The sequence below is a fragment of the Wyeomyia smithii genome, chromosome 3, assembly GCF_029784165.1.
Source record: "Wyeomyia smithii strain HCP4-BCI-WySm-NY-G18 chromosome 3, ASM2978416v1, whole genome shotgun sequence".
Lineage (NCBI taxonomy): Eukaryota > Metazoa > Arthropoda > Insecta > Diptera > Culicidae > Wyeomyia > Wyeomyia smithii.
Genome location: NC_073696.1, coordinates 132,839,406 through 132,857,531, shown reverse-complemented (window position 1 = coordinate 132,857,531; position 18,126 = coordinate 132,839,406). Strand labels below are relative to the sequence as shown.

At 40.2% G+C, this 18,126-nt stretch overlaps 1 protein-coding gene across 3 annotated transcripts in view; it reads right to left on the bottom strand.

Moving 5' to 3' along the window:
* Nucleotides 1-313: 313 nt before the first annotated feature.
* Nucleotides 314-18,126, bottom strand: part of LOC129727556 (ras-specific guanine nucleotide-releasing factor RalGPS1) — a 46,392-nt gene continuing 28,579 nt past the window's right edge. For all 3 annotated transcript variants that reach the window (XM_055685488.1, XM_055685489.1, XM_055685487.1), the window contains exons 6-9: nt 6,408-6,633; nt 6,111-6,359; nt 734-1,054; nt 314-678 (exon numbers count right to left, since the gene is read on the bottom strand). In XM_055685488.1, the coding sequence (XP_055541463.1) occupies nt 426-678; nt 734-1,054; nt 6,111-6,359; nt 6,408-6,633 (1,049 nt within the window). In that variant the 3' untranslated portion in view covers nt 314-425. The remainder of the gene's footprint in view (nt 679-733; nt 1,055-6,110; nt 6,360-6,407; nt 6,634-18,126) is intronic.

Genomic DNA, 18,126 nt, shown 5'->3' with positions numbered 1-18,126 from the left:
CGGTCCTGTATTAACTTGATTTTTAAAGATTTAGGATCATCTTTTTGTCTAGTCGTTGAAGCAAAAAAGAATATATTTTTGTTGTATGTTCAAACTATTAGAGCGAACTGTTCAAACGATGCACTGTAAAATCAATGTAGGATAGAACAGCGAAAAACGAATGCGAAAGCGTAGGCTAGAATTTGCAGCAGAGTTTTGTCCGAAGTTGCATATATGTTCTGTGACTATATTCACTTTGCTCTAATTTCACCGTGAAGTGGCTCCCCTAATTAGCACTTTTTTCGGCTTTCGGATAAATTATGTTAATACGATATTTTGAAATTACGATACTATAATTTTACAGTTTTAGAGAGCTCACGTTTAACCGTAATTAGATCTCGAGTTATGAAGTGCCAAATTTGAAATTGTTTATACATAGCGCATTATTATTCAAAGGACATCAAATTTACAGGCGGTTTGTCGACGATTTTTATGGTGAACTGTGATATCACAGCGTTTAAAGCTTTCACCCAAAGCGCATTTAAGGCCGTTGAACCAGTGCGAAACTTGTAGATGTGACCAAACTGTTGATTTACCAAGTGGAATGCGTCACATTGTGCAGTATCTTTCATTTCAACGTGCCAACCCTCTAGGTTACATATTTTGGCTGGCTCTCGTTTGTAGTCACTTCTTTCAGTCCTGCAAGAATAAGTTATTGAAAATAAAGTGATTTGTTTAAAACAAATAATGATACCCTTTGAATGTTTTAGGGGAAAAATAAACCAATGAATTGGCCCAAATTTGTACCCAATAACGCTTCCATGAAGATACGGTAGATTTGCGTCTGTGTTTCATGAGAGTTTTTCGCCGAAGGCAACCTTGGAATCCAAGAAGTTCTCCATCATTTTCGAACCCTATTACACCTTCAGAACTTCCCGTTGAAGTGGCATCTGTAGATACTTTATTCTCTATCACGGAATCATCTAGCAAGTGTCGAGATTTGACAAACGATTCAGATGGTTGTGTCGAATTTTCAGCATTTTGAACGTTTGTACACGATATTTTGTTAAAAATACTGGAAGAAATGAAACTCATTAGTAAAGAGGTTCAATTACTACGGAGGATGTCCTTAAGCCACAAATGTAGGTGAAATATTATCTAAAAGAGTTCGCTCGAATTTACGTTTAGCATGATAAAAGTTTAACCTTCGCGACCGTCGTAACACATATAGGGATGCCACATATACAGATTTATCTGTGTTTTACAGAGCTGTGATTTTTTTTTCATTTTATACTCATTTTTACACAACATTATGAACCACCCTATGTCGAATAAATGAACCACCCTAATGAAACATAATGTATTCGATGCTAGTTATAGTGTATATCATTATACAAGCTATTTCGAGAGACTAGTGATCAATTTCAGAAGATAAATTCTAATCATTTTGAACTCCGCCTTCGACTAAACGACGACTAAGTCCCAGAGAGTAGATTTTGCAAAAAAAAATCTAGATGACACCAATCGTTGACGTTTCATGCGTTTTTGAGTCATTTGACATAAAAAATATCGAAATTTCAATTTGGGTGATTTTTCGGTTTTCAAAAAGACCAAACTTCAATCGCTTTGCGCCACCCCATTTTAAGTCCGATTGAGCTGAAATTTTCCACAGGGTGATTTTTCAAGCAGGTGTACATTTCTGGTCACTTTTTTTTCCATGATTGGCATCCTAGTGCCTATATCTCAGAAATGCATAAAACCTAATTTAAACATAATTTTTTATTAGGGATGTTAATTTTCGAGAGCAAAACACCAACATTTTATATGCTTCAAGACACCTTTAAATCATTTCTGATTAAGCTGAAATTTTGCGAAACTCCAAAAATGCTTGGCGTTCGTACTCTATTGTGACGAGTTGGAAGTTTAACTCTTCTGCCATTTTGAAGCACTAACCTGAAGCTTCAAAATGGCGCGAAGTGTAAGCTTCCGTACGTCGCCTATTCGCAGTAGAAAAAAGAGTAAAATTCTCGTTCAAATTGCATATATCTTTTGAACCAAACATAATTTTAGCATAGTATCATGGTGAGTCTTAACATTCTCTAGAATATTGTAGTTAGCAAAAACATCATACAAAAAAGTTGGAAACCAAACACCAAATTTATGTACGTTATCATATAAAACTTGATTATTTTCCAAATTGACTGAACACAGAGAAAAAACCTTGTTAACAAAGTTGTTAGTATAATGAGATTATCTACAACTCTGCTAAAGACACCTTCCAGGTTAGGGGAAAACCCTACTCTGAATTGTAGAGAAATTATATATACGTGATTTTTTTCTGTTCAGAGTAAAGTGATGTGTTTGAGTATTGGCTTCTGATTAACCCGAATCAACCCAGTGATGCCATACGGCATGATTTGACAAATTGAACTTTTTCGACTTAAAATGGAATTTAATGAATATGCTATGCTATTCTATGCTTAAAATGGAGTTCAATGGCATTTCCATCATTCAACAATACTTTTATGAATTTCAATGAATGTCGCTCGAGCGGGGGCCTAGTGTGGTTGGTAACGTCTCCGCCAACCACGCTCGACGCCTGGGTTCGAATCCCACCGCCGACATAGGTGTCGATAGTTGTGAGGTGGCGTGATCCACTCACAACCAACCCAACTGGTCTAGATTCAATCCTAGCCGACACCGGGAGATTTTCTGAGGCGAAAAATCTCTGGGATCACGCCTTCCATCGCATGAGGAAGTAAAGCCGTTGGCGCCGGTCCGTTAATAAACGGGTCGTGAGTTAGGGTCCTGGGTGTGGAGTCGCCTCCCTGGGCGTCGGTGATTGGCCACAACAGTGGCGGAACTAGACCGACGGAAAACGAGCGAGAAAAAAAAATTAATGTCGCTTGACGGAAAAAATCACATCGAGTTTAGTTTTGTACGTGGACGTAGTAGCTATCCAAAGTTGAAAAAAGTCAAATGTTCATAAGGAATTCTGGACTGACTAAATATATTTTTTTCGTGTCGTGGAGTATTACGCTGTCGCATTACATAACGCTGAATATAGTGAGTATTACGCTGTTGGTAGCCAACTGTTAATTTTCAACGTGGATGCTCTCTCTAAATCAGTACCTAACTGGTGGTACGTTTTTCTCAGCTTTTAGTGGACCGATCTGACTGATTTTTTTAGTACAGTAATCACCCGATTATATCTGTACCCGATTTTATCTGCCCCCGATTTTATCACATTTTTCACCCGATTTTATCATCATCAAACATTTCATTAAAAAAATGTCAGGGTGAACTGATTTTCTATTACGCTTCAATATTCAAGATATTTTTCATAATTCTGTGTATCATTCTGGATGCAGTTTACATTAAAAATTCAACCGATGCAGAATGTTACATTTTGCTGTTATCGTGCGAATAATTGAATAGTGATACAAATGTTTATTTTATTATAACCGTATAACATGTTCGGAGAAGTTTCAAAAAATTTAAAACGCATCTTTTGATGTAGAAAGCTGGGTGATCAATCCTCCTAAAAGTGAGATAAAACATTTACTTTTTCATTAGGTAAAGATAGACGCTTGGTGTCTTAGGCAAAGTATTAGGTGATCTCAAAACAAGAAACTTTACAGAAGACATCATGTTTCTATCTCTTACATATTGCAAGCAACATAAAGTTTTCTATGAGAACCCGATCAGAAGAGCATAACTAAAAATTTACAAAATTCTATCAACAGGAGATACAAATAACATATTTTGATACAATTCTGTATTTTTCCATATGGTTTTGATACAAATATTATACTTGAATGAGCTATTATAACAATTCCTTAAATGAAGTTGTTCTGAAACAAGTCTCATAAATTTATCGTCGCTATCAAAAGCTGTTATTTCTAACAAAGGTTGTTATTATACTGTTCTTCGTGCTATACTATTTGTCAGAAGGCTGATACGTTAGTAACAAAGTTTGATATGGGTTTGATACTAGTAGAATCATTTTTGTTATAACGCTTGTTATTTTAACACCTAACGGGATCAAATTGAAAACAAAATCTGAAAGGATTTTCTCATTACAAACTAACAGCTTCTGTTACATTTTTGTTTCGTCTTTTTGATAGGGAAGGCATTTAAAATCGTTATTTACATTTTAAGATTTTTCTGGTTGCAATATGTGAGAGATATCAGCATGCTGTCTTCGGCAAAGTTTAGTGTTGTGAGAACATCTAATATTTTGCTTATGGTACAGCGCTACAAAAAAGCAAGTAATTAATTTTACCAATTCAAACAAAAACATGAACGAATAAAAAACTTAATTGTAATTTATTTGCAACTTTACATCGGTTTTTTTAGGTTCTTTATTTTTTTAGGTTTGTTCAGAAAAGTTTTAGGCAACTGAATTATCTATCTAAAAAAATGTTTTAAAAAAAATAGTGATGATCGATTTTTTATTTTTTTATTCAGTACAGGATCTCAAATTGATTTTTTTAAATATTTTTTATAAAAGCTCAGAAAGTTTTCTTAAATTCATCCCTTGACAACTTATCTCTATCTTTTGTTATTATTCAGATATATTGATTTATAAAACAACTGCAGCTTTTTTCATATGTTTGTACAGATAAATTTTCCAAAAAAAAAATTGCTGATTTTACGTATTTAGTTATTGATTTAACATCTTCAATAAAAAAAATTAAATTTTGAAAATTTCCCTATTTTATCACGCCAAAAATCATCAGGGTGAGATATAATCGGGTGATCACTGTATATAAAAATATATTTTCTAAGTTGTTACATAGCCGTTTCTGAAATTTACACCACTTGAGAAAACACGGTTTTGGGAAAAACGATGCCAACAGTGTACTACTCAGTAAATTTGCTTAATCAATAGCCAAATTCCGTAAACTTCACTTTACTCTAAACATCCGAAAAAAAAGTCACGAAAATTTATTATTTTCCAACTTTCTACAGTAGGGTCCCCCCTACTTCTACAAAAGGTACGCGGACGAAAAAAGGTTGAGAAGGGCTGATATATGTGATGCAATACACCTACGCAAACTGCGACTACCTCTGCGGCGAAAACAAGAAAAGTCAACGTTAACTCTCCCGAGCCAGGACTCGGACCTACGACGACTGGCTTGTTAGGCCAGCATCGTACCTCAAGACCAGCCGGAAGCCACTTTTATTTAAAAATAGACAAAAATGATCACTTCCCGGTTTTTTTTTATAACAGCGGTTCTCAACCTTTTTTTTTGTCCGCGTACCCTTTGGCGATATTCTCCCTATCAATTGTACCCCATGGCTTGGAATGTTCTCGCAGAGTGGGAGATTGTGGTGGTAGATTATGTTGTAGTAGTCTAATTCAGGTTTCAAATTGAACTAGGGTTTGTTTGATTGCTACAGTCATGTTTAAGAGCAAGAGTGAAAAATTAATAAGGTATTATGAAGACAAAACAGCATGGCCGCCATTTCTGATTTTTCTTCCGCGAACTCCTGAAGGCTTTCGCGTACCCCAGGTTGAGAACACTGTTTTTTAAGATAAGTTTTTGTGCGTGTTTTTTTGGGATAATAAATTTCTGGAAAATGTTAGTCTAGAAATTCGATTTTGAGGAGTTGTAGTACTCGGTAAATCGGATTTCGGGAAAATCACTACCATTTCAATGATAAAACCACAGACTAACAGACATAACACGTCGAACAAATTTTCAAGAAAATCATCGTTTGGATGATTTCATATTTTACGTTAGTAACACTAGCACCATCTGCTGTCGTGTTCGCGCTGCGTCATGTATTTCGACATCAGCGCCAGCGTTACTGCATGTGTCAAATGGGGAACTACAAAATATGTATGAGATTGCATGACAGCGCCCAAGACGACGATTTCGCGCGATGACTGTTATTCGATTGAAAATTTGAAATGAACGTTTTTTGTGGCGATGGAGCTAGGTTCCAGTGTTACGTCTGTTAGTCTGTGATAAAACTAAAATTGTGTTTCGAGGCAAATGACCAGCACATGGTTAAAACCTCGTTAAAATAATATATAAATAAATAAATAACTAAGATTGTGTCAGAAAAATTGAGTCAAAACGTTCATCAATGCTAGTACATATTATTTTAATGATACTCACTTTGTTCCTAAACTACGACATTTTCTGTGTCCAATGAATCTATTAGAAGCAGTGTTCGTAGACGAATTAGAGAAACGCATTGAACTGGATTTTGCCGGCGATAAGTTCAAAAACGCTAATGAAGAAGGGGTAATTTGTCCGATGTCAGTATTAACAGGCGACGTTGGTTTAGCACAACCATTTTTTTTATTACTAACTTCCATTGGTAGTGTTGATAGGGAATTCAATGGTTCCAGATAAAGCGACTTTCTGTAAGATAATTTGTTATTTAAGCTTACTTGTAGGGAAACAACATACTTGTATTGGTCGTCCTCAAAGATGTTCTGTAGCTCCTCGATATACCGGACGGAATTCAAATAGTTGAGTATATTAGCTATTGGTTGAATGTTAGAATAATCTGATCCTTGGTAATTTGATATCACTCGTAAAATGTTATTCATTTTAGCTCGTCGTTGCTCTGGTTCCAAACCACTTTTATGAGGATGAGCTAAGTCTATATATACTAAATCAGTCAAAAACAAGCCTAGAATTCAATAATCAACGTTAAATTATTATTCTAGATGCAAATAGATTGACAGATTATTGAATATTGAAGAACAGGATTCATATTTGTAGCTAAGAAACTTTTTAGGATGAGGAAAAAGACAGTCATTGCTCATATTTATAGGTTTACTCGCAGCGTGTACCATTTAACTACATATTACACTGGCATATATACACACTTACATGCATTCACATACATATACATCAAAAGAAACACTCACATAGCATCCTCATATAACACCATTCAAACATTCACATACCTATCCAAACAACACCGCAATAGCGAAACAAACCCGTTTTCTGAAGGCTTATGATGAAAATAAACAGATAAAGCAATTGAATTTGTTCTACAGCGGATATGACCACAATGTAAAAAAACCCGTCTGTTTAAATTGGTTTTCCAAGTGTCAAGTTAAAAATCGGGCGCAAAAATATAGTTACACCGATCGATCTGAAAAGTTACACGGTTGTTATAGGACTCATAAGGAGCACGAAAAGTGCATGGGAGCGAAAAAATAACACCATCGCTTTTATCCCATATAATCGTGTCCCAGTCTAGTGTACAGTTTCCGGGCCTGCAACTTTTCCACCGTATTTTGCCTTGCGTATGCAGTCCCTCCCGGTCCTTGGCTCTTTGAATGAAAGACACGATGTCTTTGTAACGGCGAACATCATAGTTTGTTTATTGCGTGCTGTGAAATTTTCAAACTAATTTACATGTGAAATTGTGTGTATACAGTAGAGATGGTCGGATACGGGTATTTTTACCCGAAACCCGTACCCGACGGGTTCGGGTCGGGTTTCGGGTAACGCCAAAAAATATTTTACGGGTTCGGGTCGGGTACGGGTAATTAAAAAACCAAGGCTTCGGGTTCGGGTCGGGTACGGGTTTGAAAAATTCTCAATTGGTCGGATACGGGTTGGGTACGGGTAATTCAATTTTCGTACATTATGAGAATTCAATTTTTATCATTTCAAGCCTGGGTTTTTTTTAATGTCGATAATCGGTAAGATCGGAGAAAAAATCGCACATTCTCACTCAAACAAGAGATCGCCCAATACCTATTCTGACAGTTGTCGGCAGTCTATGCACCAAGGGAATGACATCATGCTATCGCTTTCTAATGTTAGATTGAATAGTTCTTCCTGCAACGGTTTTGATTTAAATGAAATTTTCGTCGGGCTTCTTTCATAACTGTCAGGAAAACCGCGGAGCATTGCACAGTGGGCCGACCTAATACAAATGCTTGTCAAGTAAAAAAAGTGTCGATAAATACGACAAAAATATGGTATTTACTTAATTTTGGGGTGCTGAACACGAATCTCCATTCCACTTTTTATTTGGGGACGTTCACAAAGCACGTGATTAATTTCTCATGATTTTTCAGCACTTCTCCCCTCACTTTTTTATTAAACAGAATTATATGAACTTTAACCACAAGCAACGCCACAGGGCTCTTTACAAAAACAGATTACGTAGTTTAAGAAATATAAAACAAAAATTAAAACAATATTATATATTATAATAGGTAATAAAAACTAACTACAAATCAACTTTTCCTTCGAGGCAAAAAAACCAAGCTATCATTGAAGCTGCAGAGCGTTTCAAAGTAATGATATATTTTTATTAAATATGTCAAAAAACGTCAGTACGCCGAGCTTTGAAAAGTTATAAAAAAATCAAATTTTATGATATTGCACCCAAATTTTGGACTTAAATGTTATATCAATAATGGAAAAATATTATGAAACAGCTGACGTTTAAACATTTGTTTTGATGGCCAGCGCTTTCCCACTGTGCATTGAGATGTTTAGTACGAAACAAATATATGAGATTTGACAGCGATAGCATAGTCTTGATTTGTACTGTGACCACGGATGCCGCATGTGCAGAAATATCTGTTTTTTACCGATTTTTAGAATTTATCGATGACACCGAATCTATACTCAAAGTTACAGGTTTTTGGCAAATGCAGTGAATGATCAAAATTTTCTCAAGTTATAAACTATATTAATTTTGACCTTTCAAAATTCGTTTGACCCTTTAATGTGTTTATAAAACTCGTCGTTTATTTTAAACTTTACCAGACATGCACTTTTTATAGTGGACCGATTCCTTATAGTGGACCACCCGCCTGAAACTCTGGGTTCATTATCATTCGTTCACACGCACACTCGGTTCTAGCCTAACTCTGGCCATCATCTCGAGAGACCACATATGACAATCAGTGCATAAAATGTGCGAGGTACCCAGGCATTTTGAAACAAAAAATTAAAAAAAAAAATCCAGGACGGGTCGGGTACCGGCAATTTCGGCGTTTTTTTCTATCGGGTACGGGTCGGGTACGGGTAGTTGGAATAGATATTTTTCGGGTTCGGGTCGGGTACGGGTATTTTAAATAAACCAGACTTCGGGTTCGGGTCGGGAACGGGTTTGAAAATATTCGTTGAGTCGGGTACGGGTAACAAATTTCCCATACCCGACCATCTCTAGTATACAGTGGAAATTGTGATTCCAAAGTGTACCTATTAGGGACCTCAATCAGAATAAGTAGAAGTGCAGTAGTAACTACTACTTGTTTTGATATAAATTTATTATTTCTTTCCGCCACTCACTGCGATGTGAGCTGGTTTTTTTTTTTTTCTTCACATAACATTTATTTGACACGGCACAAATACAATTTAATGTTTAACGGCGCCAATTATATCTGATGACTTAAAAACTAAAGCAAATTTTTTATCCTCGCTGCCGACTACGAGCTGAAATTAAGTCTAACTTAAAACTAGCATGGGATTTCCAATCAGTGTTTTGTTGTTCAATGGTCGTCTGATAATCGTCGAATGGCATGTATGGATTCGTTCTGCTGAGCCACGATGTCGTGAGTTGGGACAGAGGCTCGTAGTCCTTGGGTCCTGGTTCTGTTGTGCGGGGTCTGGTTGCTGGTTTTGTGCTTAAGGTTCAAACGTGTTCTTGTCGTTTTGTTGGGTGTAGACGGAGGGGAACGGGACTAGACTGGGGCGTGGATGGATTTCAGGAAAACGTATATAAGGGACATGTAGGATAGGTCACGGCTCGCCAAGACATCACGAACAGGAACAGCCGGCTGTCTACCCTCGGCCTGCAGGGAAGCTATTAATTTAGACCTGGCGTCACGGTGTACAGGGCATGACCAAACCACATGCTCTATGTCGTGATAACCTTCACCACAGGCACAGATACCACTTTCCCCGAGCCCAACACGACGGAGGAGCGCGTCAAATCTATAGTGATTGGACATAAGCCGGGACATCACGCAAATGAAATCCCGACCTACATCCAACCCCTTGAACCACGGGTTCGTCGATACTTTGGGGATTATGGAATGTAACCACCTTCCCAATTCCCCTCTGGTCCAAGCATTTTGCCAACTGATGATCGTATTCTGACGTACAAGTGCGAAAAATTCATTAAAGGCAATTGGTCTTTCATAAATATCACCGTTTGTTGCGCCCACCTTAGCCAAAGAGTCCGCTTTCTCATTACCCGGAATCGAGCAGTGAGAAGGGACCCACGCTAAGGTAATCTGAGTAGATTTTTCGGATAAAGCACTCAGATGTTCCCGTATTTTCCCCAGGAAATACGGAGAGTGCTTAACATCTTTCATCGATCGGAGAGCCTCAATGGAACTGAGACTGTCCGTAAAGATGAAATAATGGTCCGTGGGCATTTTTTCGATAATCCCTAGGGTGTACTGAATTGCAGCTAATTCTGCGACGTAAACAGAAGCAGGATTATCGAGCTTATGGGAGACGGTTAAATTGTTATTGAAGATACCGAAGCCAGTGGACCCATCAAGAAGTGATCCGTCAGTGTAGTACATATTGTCGCAGTTGATGTTTCGATATTTATTGGAAAAAATTTTAGGGATCTGCTGCACGCGTAAATGATCCGGGATTCCACGAGTTTCTTCTATCATGGATGTATCGAAAAACACAGTAGAATCAGAAGTATTTGATAAGTCGACACGATTTGGAATATTCGAAGAAGGGTTAATATTTTGGGACATGTGATTGAAATACAATGTCATAAAACGGGTTTGAGAATTAAGTTCGATTAACCTTTCAAAATTTTCAATCACGGGACGGTTCAAGACCTCACATTTGATTAGAATACGAGAAGACAGGCTCCAGAAGCGGTTTTTCAATGGTAGTACTCCAGCTAAAACCTCCAAACTCATCGTATGGGTCGACTGCATGCAACCTAAGGCGATACGCAAACAACAATATTGTATTCGCTCCAGTTTGATCAAATGTGTGTTTGCTGCGGAGCGGAAGCAGAAACACCCGTATTCAATAACAGACAATATCGTTGTTTGGTAAAGCCTTATAAGGTCTCCTGGATGGGCTCCCCACCATTGTCCGGTTATTGTACGAAGAAAATTCACTCTTTGTTGACATTTTTTCATCAGATACCTCACGTGACAACCCCAGGTGCCTTTAGAGTCGAACCAGACACCAAGATATTTGTGTACCAAAACCTGAGAAATCGTTTTACCCATTAATTGTGTTTGAAGCTGAGCAGGTTCATGCTTCCTAGAAAAAACTACTATCTCAGTCTTCTCCGGAGAGAATTCGATACCTAGCTGTAAAGCCCAAGCAGACAAATTGTCCAAGGTATCTTGCAATGGTCCTTGCAAATCGGCAGCTTTGGCTCCTGTAACAGAGATTACACTGTCGTCTGCAAGTTGTCTTATCGTGCATGAATTTGCCAGACATTCGTCGATGTCATTTACATAAAAGTTGTAAAGAAGGGGGCTTAAACATGAGCCCTGGGGAAGACCCATGTAGCTAATGCGAAAAGTTGCCAAATCGCCATGCGTAAAATGCATGTGCTTTTCGGACAACAAGTTGTGCAAAAAATTGTTCAAAATTGGAGAAAATCCTTGTCGGTGAAGTTTACCCGAAAGAATGTCAATAGAAACGGAATCAAAAGCCCCCTTAATGTCCAAGAACGCAGACGCCATTTGTTCTTTACGAGCATACGCCAGCTGAATATCTGTTGAAAGCAACGCAAGACAATCATTCGTCCCTTTGGCACGGCGGAAGCCAAATTGAGTTTCTGATAGTAGACCATTTGATTCGACCCAGTGGTCTAAACGACGGAGTATCATTTTTTCCATCAATTTCCGGATACAGGATAGCATTGCAATCGGCCTATAAGAGTTGTGATTAGAAGCTGGTTTCCCTGGTTTTTGGATGGCGATCACCTTCACTTGCCTCCAATCCTGCGGTACAATGTTTTGCTCCAGGAACTTATTGAACAAGTTCAACAAGCGCCTCTTGGCATTGCCGGGTAGATTCTTCAACAAGTTGAATTTGATTCTATCTAATCCAGGCGCGTTATTGTTACAGGACAGGAGGGCAACTGAAAGTTCTGCCATCGTAAAAGGTGATTCTATCGCGTCGTGGCCCGGAGACGCATCGCGAACAATATTTTGCTCAGGAACAGAGTCCGGACATACTTTCCTGGCAAAATCAAATATCCACCTACTTGAAGACTCCTCGCTTTCGTTGACCGTTACGCGATTCCGCATTCTTCGGGCTGTGTTCCAAAGAGTGCTCATCGATGTCTCCCTCGACGTCTCGTTCACGAACCGACGCCAATATCCACGTTTCTTTGCTTTAGCCAAGCTTTTAAGCTTGGTATCAAGCTCCGAATACCGTAAATAGTCGCCAGGTATACCTCCCGTCTGGTAGGCCTTAAACGCGTCGGATCTTTGCGTGTAGACATCGGAGCACTCTTGGTCCCACCACGGAGTGGGAGGCCGTTCTTTGATCGTTACGCCGGGATATTTCTTCGTTTGGGCTTGCAACGCGGCGTCGAGAATCAAGCCCGCGAGGAGGTTGTATTCTTCAAGTGGTGAATGATGTTGAATCGACTCGACCGCTTTTGAAATCATTTCCTCGTATAACTTCCAATCGACATTTCGTGTGAGGTCATACGGAATGTCAATTGGTCGCATGCGAGTTGACCCGTTAGTAATTGAAATAAGAATAGGCAGATGGTCGCTACCGTGAGGATCGAGGATTACCTTCCATGTGCAATCCAACCGTAGCGACGTCGAACATAAGGATAGATCCAAAGCGCTTGGGCGCGCTGGAGGTTTCGGGATACGTGTCATTTCACCGTTGTTTAAAATAGTCATGTCGAAGTCATCGCAAAGGTTATAGATTAAAGAGGAGCGGTTATCATTGTATGGGGAACCCCAAGCCACGCCATGAGAGTTGAAGTCTCCCAAAATCAAACGTGGCGAGGGAAGAAGTTCTATTAAATCAAAGAGCAGCCGTTGCCCAACCTGTGCTCTGGGGGGAATATATATTGAGGCAATACAAAGCTCTTTACCTTGTATTGTCATTTGACATGCGACAACTTCGATGCCTGGAATCGAGGGGAGGTTAATACGATAGAAAGAATAGCACTTTTTAATCCCTAAAAGTACTCCTCCATATGGGGTGTCTCGATCAAGGCGAATAATATTAAAATCATGGAAGTTGAGATCAATATTTGAAGTAAGCCAAGTTTCACAAAGGGAAAATGCATCGCATTTGTTTTTATTTATCAAAACTTTAAACGAATCAATTTTTGGTAAAATACTTCTACAATTCCACTGTAAGACAGAGATAGAATCCTTCATATACGCAGTTGAATTAGGCATCGAAGGATACAATCGCTGCAAGGAGAGGCCATTGGGCAGTCAACTGCTTCAAAAATGATCTAACTGTTGGGAGGAATGCTGTAAGAAAAATTTTAATTGGATCGGGTACATTGAAAGTTTCAAAAATCCAGTCCACAATGTCAGAAAATTTCACTAATCCAGAGTTTGTTTCATCAACTGGGAGTGTAAAAGGAGCAACTGGGGTTTTAGATGTTCCTGGCAGTGCTGGGAACTCCTTCTGGGACTTTAAATTTGCCAGCCCAGGAGGAGTTTGCTTCGGTTTTTCCGCAGCACTGTTTGGTTTGTTTGTAACCTTCATTTCACTTTGAGAAATCTTAGGACCTTTTCTGGGAAGTTTAGGAGAGGAAACACTTTTCCTCTTTCTAGACTCCCCAGGATTGGCGTAAGATGCTCCCGCTGGTGAATCGTCAGAATCGGTTTCCTCAGAGGGCAACAGATCGAAGGGGTTCGAAGTAACGGGAGAAGTGGTAACGGTCTTCTTCAGCATGTCAGCGTAGGAACGCTTTGAACGCTCTTTGAGAGACCGTTTTATTTTATCCCTGCGCTGCATGTACACCGCACATGTCGAGAGCTCATGCAGATTTTCTCCGCAGTGAATACACTTTTCAGCGTTAACACTGCAAGAATCTTCCGCATGAGACTCCCCACACTTGCCACAACGTGCCTTATTGCAGCAGTAGGCGGCTGTATGGCCTAACTGCTTGCAATTCAGGCAGTTCATGACGCGGGGCACGTAGAGCCTCACAGGGAGACGAACCCGGTGGATCGAGACGTGGCTTGGTAGTGCAGACCCGGCGAACGTAACTCGAAACGAGTCTGACGGAGTGTATACTGTTTTGCCACCGATGATCGATGCTGACCGCAATTGCTTGCAGTCGAGCACCTTTACTTCGGGACACGTTTTGTTCTTAAAGCACCCTTTGGCACTTTGCAGTATACACTCGACGGACAGACTCGAATCGGTTATGACACCGTCGATCTCCACGTCTCGTGCGGGTATGTAAACGCGATACTCGCGTGTGAAGAGCTCAGAGCAAGCTATATCGTTGGCCTCTTTCAGGTTACCGACCACGACACGGAGCTTGTTAGAGGGGTTCGGGGATGGTGGCGCGGGAGGCGAGGGATCTACATCCATCGCGCTATGTTTAGCGCACTAGCGCTGACAAGAACACGTACCTTTTTATTTCTCCCTTCCAGTAAGGTTGGTTGTCCGATCGTTCGAAGTAGCAGCCGTTACAGCCAGCAGCACCAATACAGCAGCACCAAACAGCCACCAGCAGCGAGCCAGGTGTGAGATCACTCCACACAGCGATACGACTCGCTGACACTGATGGCTTCTTCTTTTTCCTCGTTTGTGTCTCGTCCACTGCTGTAGCACAATCCAGCCAGCAGCCAAATCGGCTTACGCACCAGCTGGCAGTCACGATGCGAAACAGTTGCACAAAGGAACGACCTTGAACCCGGATTTATTTCACTCGACCAGGCAAACAATGCCAACACTTGTTCACACGTCTTTTGTTTTATACTCTATCGGACCGATCACCAAACACGTCCAGTACTGATGCGTGTTCGGCACAGAATGAGTGAGCTGGTTTGTTTGGTGTTATTTTTTCTATTGTCTCTGTTGCCTGTGCGGCGCCGTACGTAGCGTCCACTGTGTAAGGTAGAAATGGAATGTGTTAAGTGTATGTAAATGTATTGTCTTGATTAACCTGCTCGTTTGCTGTTTTCGCTGCGGAGGGATATTTAACTCTCGCTGCAGTGGAATAAGTGGACCTTTAGTGAAATTAATCAATGCAAGCGATAATGTTCTGTTGAAATGCAACGACTGTCTATCAGTTCAGTGTTGTGACGAGCAGAACGTTTCAGTTTTGGATGTCGATACACTAAGACAGGAGATCAACAGATTTCAAGCTTGGTTGCATATCCAAAACAACATTACTGCTCAGATAGGCAACGTGTTAAAGAGCGGGATGCAAGAAATGAGCTTAAATATTAACAGTATTCTAAAGCAAAGAGTCGATAAATTTATTAGTGGAAAAATGGAAATTATGACTGGTTCATTTTTAGAAATTAAACGTAGACAGTAGTTAGTTGAAATGGGCAATAATGTATCGGATTCTGATAGTTTGAATCGGAATGAGGCAAAAAAGATTAAAAACGTAAATTGAATGATGATGGTAATTGGGTTCTAAAGCTTTAAGCTATACCAAATTTTCTATCTCATTTGTAAGAGATAAGTTTTCTAAACAAAACATGATTTTTGAAAACTGTTTGTCGCCGTCCTTTGAGTTTCAAATGGAGAATAAAAAACTGCTCGAAAAGCGTTAAATAACAGTTTTTTAATCTTTATTCAAAAACTTGAAGGACAACGATAACCGTTCATTCGCTTCTCTGCTATCGTTGCGAAAGGAAGCATTCAAAAATAGGTCCGTTATTTTTGCTCGCTTGAACAAACAATACTGTTTGGTGTCCAGACAGTACGCGTCGCTTGTGTTTTTCGGTTTCGTTGCTGATAGACAATAGACATCCAGCAACCAGAGCAAATCCCCGTGCCGCCGGGCACTGGTTACCCCTTGCGGCACAGAAGACTTTGTGCACTGTGTCACTGTGCACTGTACGCGTGCTACTGGTGTTTCCGGTACCGACACTGTGACAAGAAAGCAGTTCAGTAGTCGCTGCAAATTCCCCGCGACGCCGGACGCCGGCTATCCCCTAGCGGGGTACGAGAGTGTACATTGTGTGCAGATTCTGCCGAAAAAATTCCCTCGCACCACCAACCGCTGGTTAGCCCCTAGTGCTGGTTCAGCTGGAGGAGACTGATTGCGATTCCTGCTAAGCCACCTACTGGATTAATCCAACTATCAGCCAGGAGGGCACGTAGGCAAAAATACAAAAAGTCTGGTGAAGTATTCACATTTGTTTTTATTTCCTTTATTATTTTTTTTTCAATACGGTTGTCTTTTTTCTTATTTAATACACCTTATTTTGAAAAATTGTTTTTACATTTTACAACAATTATTTGATTCCCCCCATATATGCATATTTATTGTTTGCGTGCGGTAGAGCAAAACGCTCCCGCAAAAAATGGACGACATGCAGGTTCAACTATTCCTGGATGTGGAAACAAATGGGGAAGATCCCCTCTACTTTCTTCTATACCATCCCCTCTACCTAGCCCTGTATCAAGTGTACCGGAAGTACGGGTAAAAGCTTACCCAGATGCCGCGAAAGGTCCGTTTTGGCCCATAAAGAAGCCACTGAATATTATTCAAATCGGCAAGGATCTGGCAAAACCGTTTTCGGCCGTAACCGAGATTACGAAGGTGAGGCCGAACAAACTGCGAGTTGTCGTGAGTAGCGTGAAGCAAGCAAACACAATTGCTAGCTACGAGCTCTTTACCGAAGGAAGCCTCACGATCGATGACTTTTTGCGTCACCGGGTTGGCTGTTTCAAGAACCCCCTGATTCAAAATGTAAAGATACTGGATGTCAAGCAATTGCATTCAGTATCCATCGAAAAAGAGGAGAAGAAATTCCTCCGTTCGGATTCCTTCCGGGTGACATTCGCCGGATCCGCACAGCCGAGCTACATAGCTTTGGACAGGGTTCGTCTGCCTGTACGCCTGTTTGTACCGCGGGTCATGCATTGCCAAAACTGCAAGCAGTTAGGTCATACAGCCACCTACTGCTGCAACAAGGCACGCTGCAGCAAGTGCGGAGGCAATCATGCTGAGTCCGCTTGCAGTGAGGATACTGAAAAGTGTCTTTACCAGCCATGGTATAAACACTGAACCGGGCTACACTGGTGCGGTTTTTACATAGCAACACGATACGACGTGTCTTGCTATCACCACTCAGTGTTAGTGTTAGACAGACGGCACGAAGGGCGAAACTTGAAACACCGAAGGCAGTGTCATTGTTATATGATCGCCACTGGTGCCTTAAGCTTCGGCAAACACCGGAGCCGGTGGATCTAGCTTCGGAAAACACTGGTCTCACGTAAAGAATAATATCAACAATATGAGTATTTTTGAAAATGTTTCGCTTCGCATTAGGCCTAGCAGAGCCATATGGCAGCGAACGAGGTGTTTCTACGAAGTTCAAACATTCGGCTACGGTGCTTTCACGAAAGTAAGTGTTTGCCGAAGCTTGAGGCACCAGTGGCGATCGTATAACATTGCCACTGGCCTTGGTGTTTCAAATTTCGCCCTTCGTACCGTCTGTCTTACACCAACACTGAGTGGCTATTGCTAAGCACGCCGTTTCGTGTTTCAAATATATCCCTCAGTGCAGAGCGTGTTTTGGACATCAAGGAACGATCAAAGCACTCTTTTGCAAAAATGCGTAAGAGGGCTGAGCCCTCGACAGGAAACATCTTTTCCTTTTTACCAACCGATGAGGGTACATCTGACGATCCCGTTGAAGGGTGTCACGGTGCTTCCACAGACCGTTATTATAAAAAAAATGCACCAAAGAATCTGAGTACGCCATTCGATTCGTTATGACGTCCAGAATCTCTGGTCAAAATTTCAAAATCATCGTACGGTACATTTTTGAGTAATGCCCTTTTGAAGGTCGTAAAGTACAAAAAAGTGATATTAAAACGACGAAATATTTAATGTAAAGCACGTTTTACAGCCATTATTTTACGAAACAACTTCCAAAATAGTTTCTACACGTTCCAAGTATTATATTTCAAGACATTTACAATTGGTGGAAAGATTTATTTGATAATCCCACAGTGCACAGTGGTC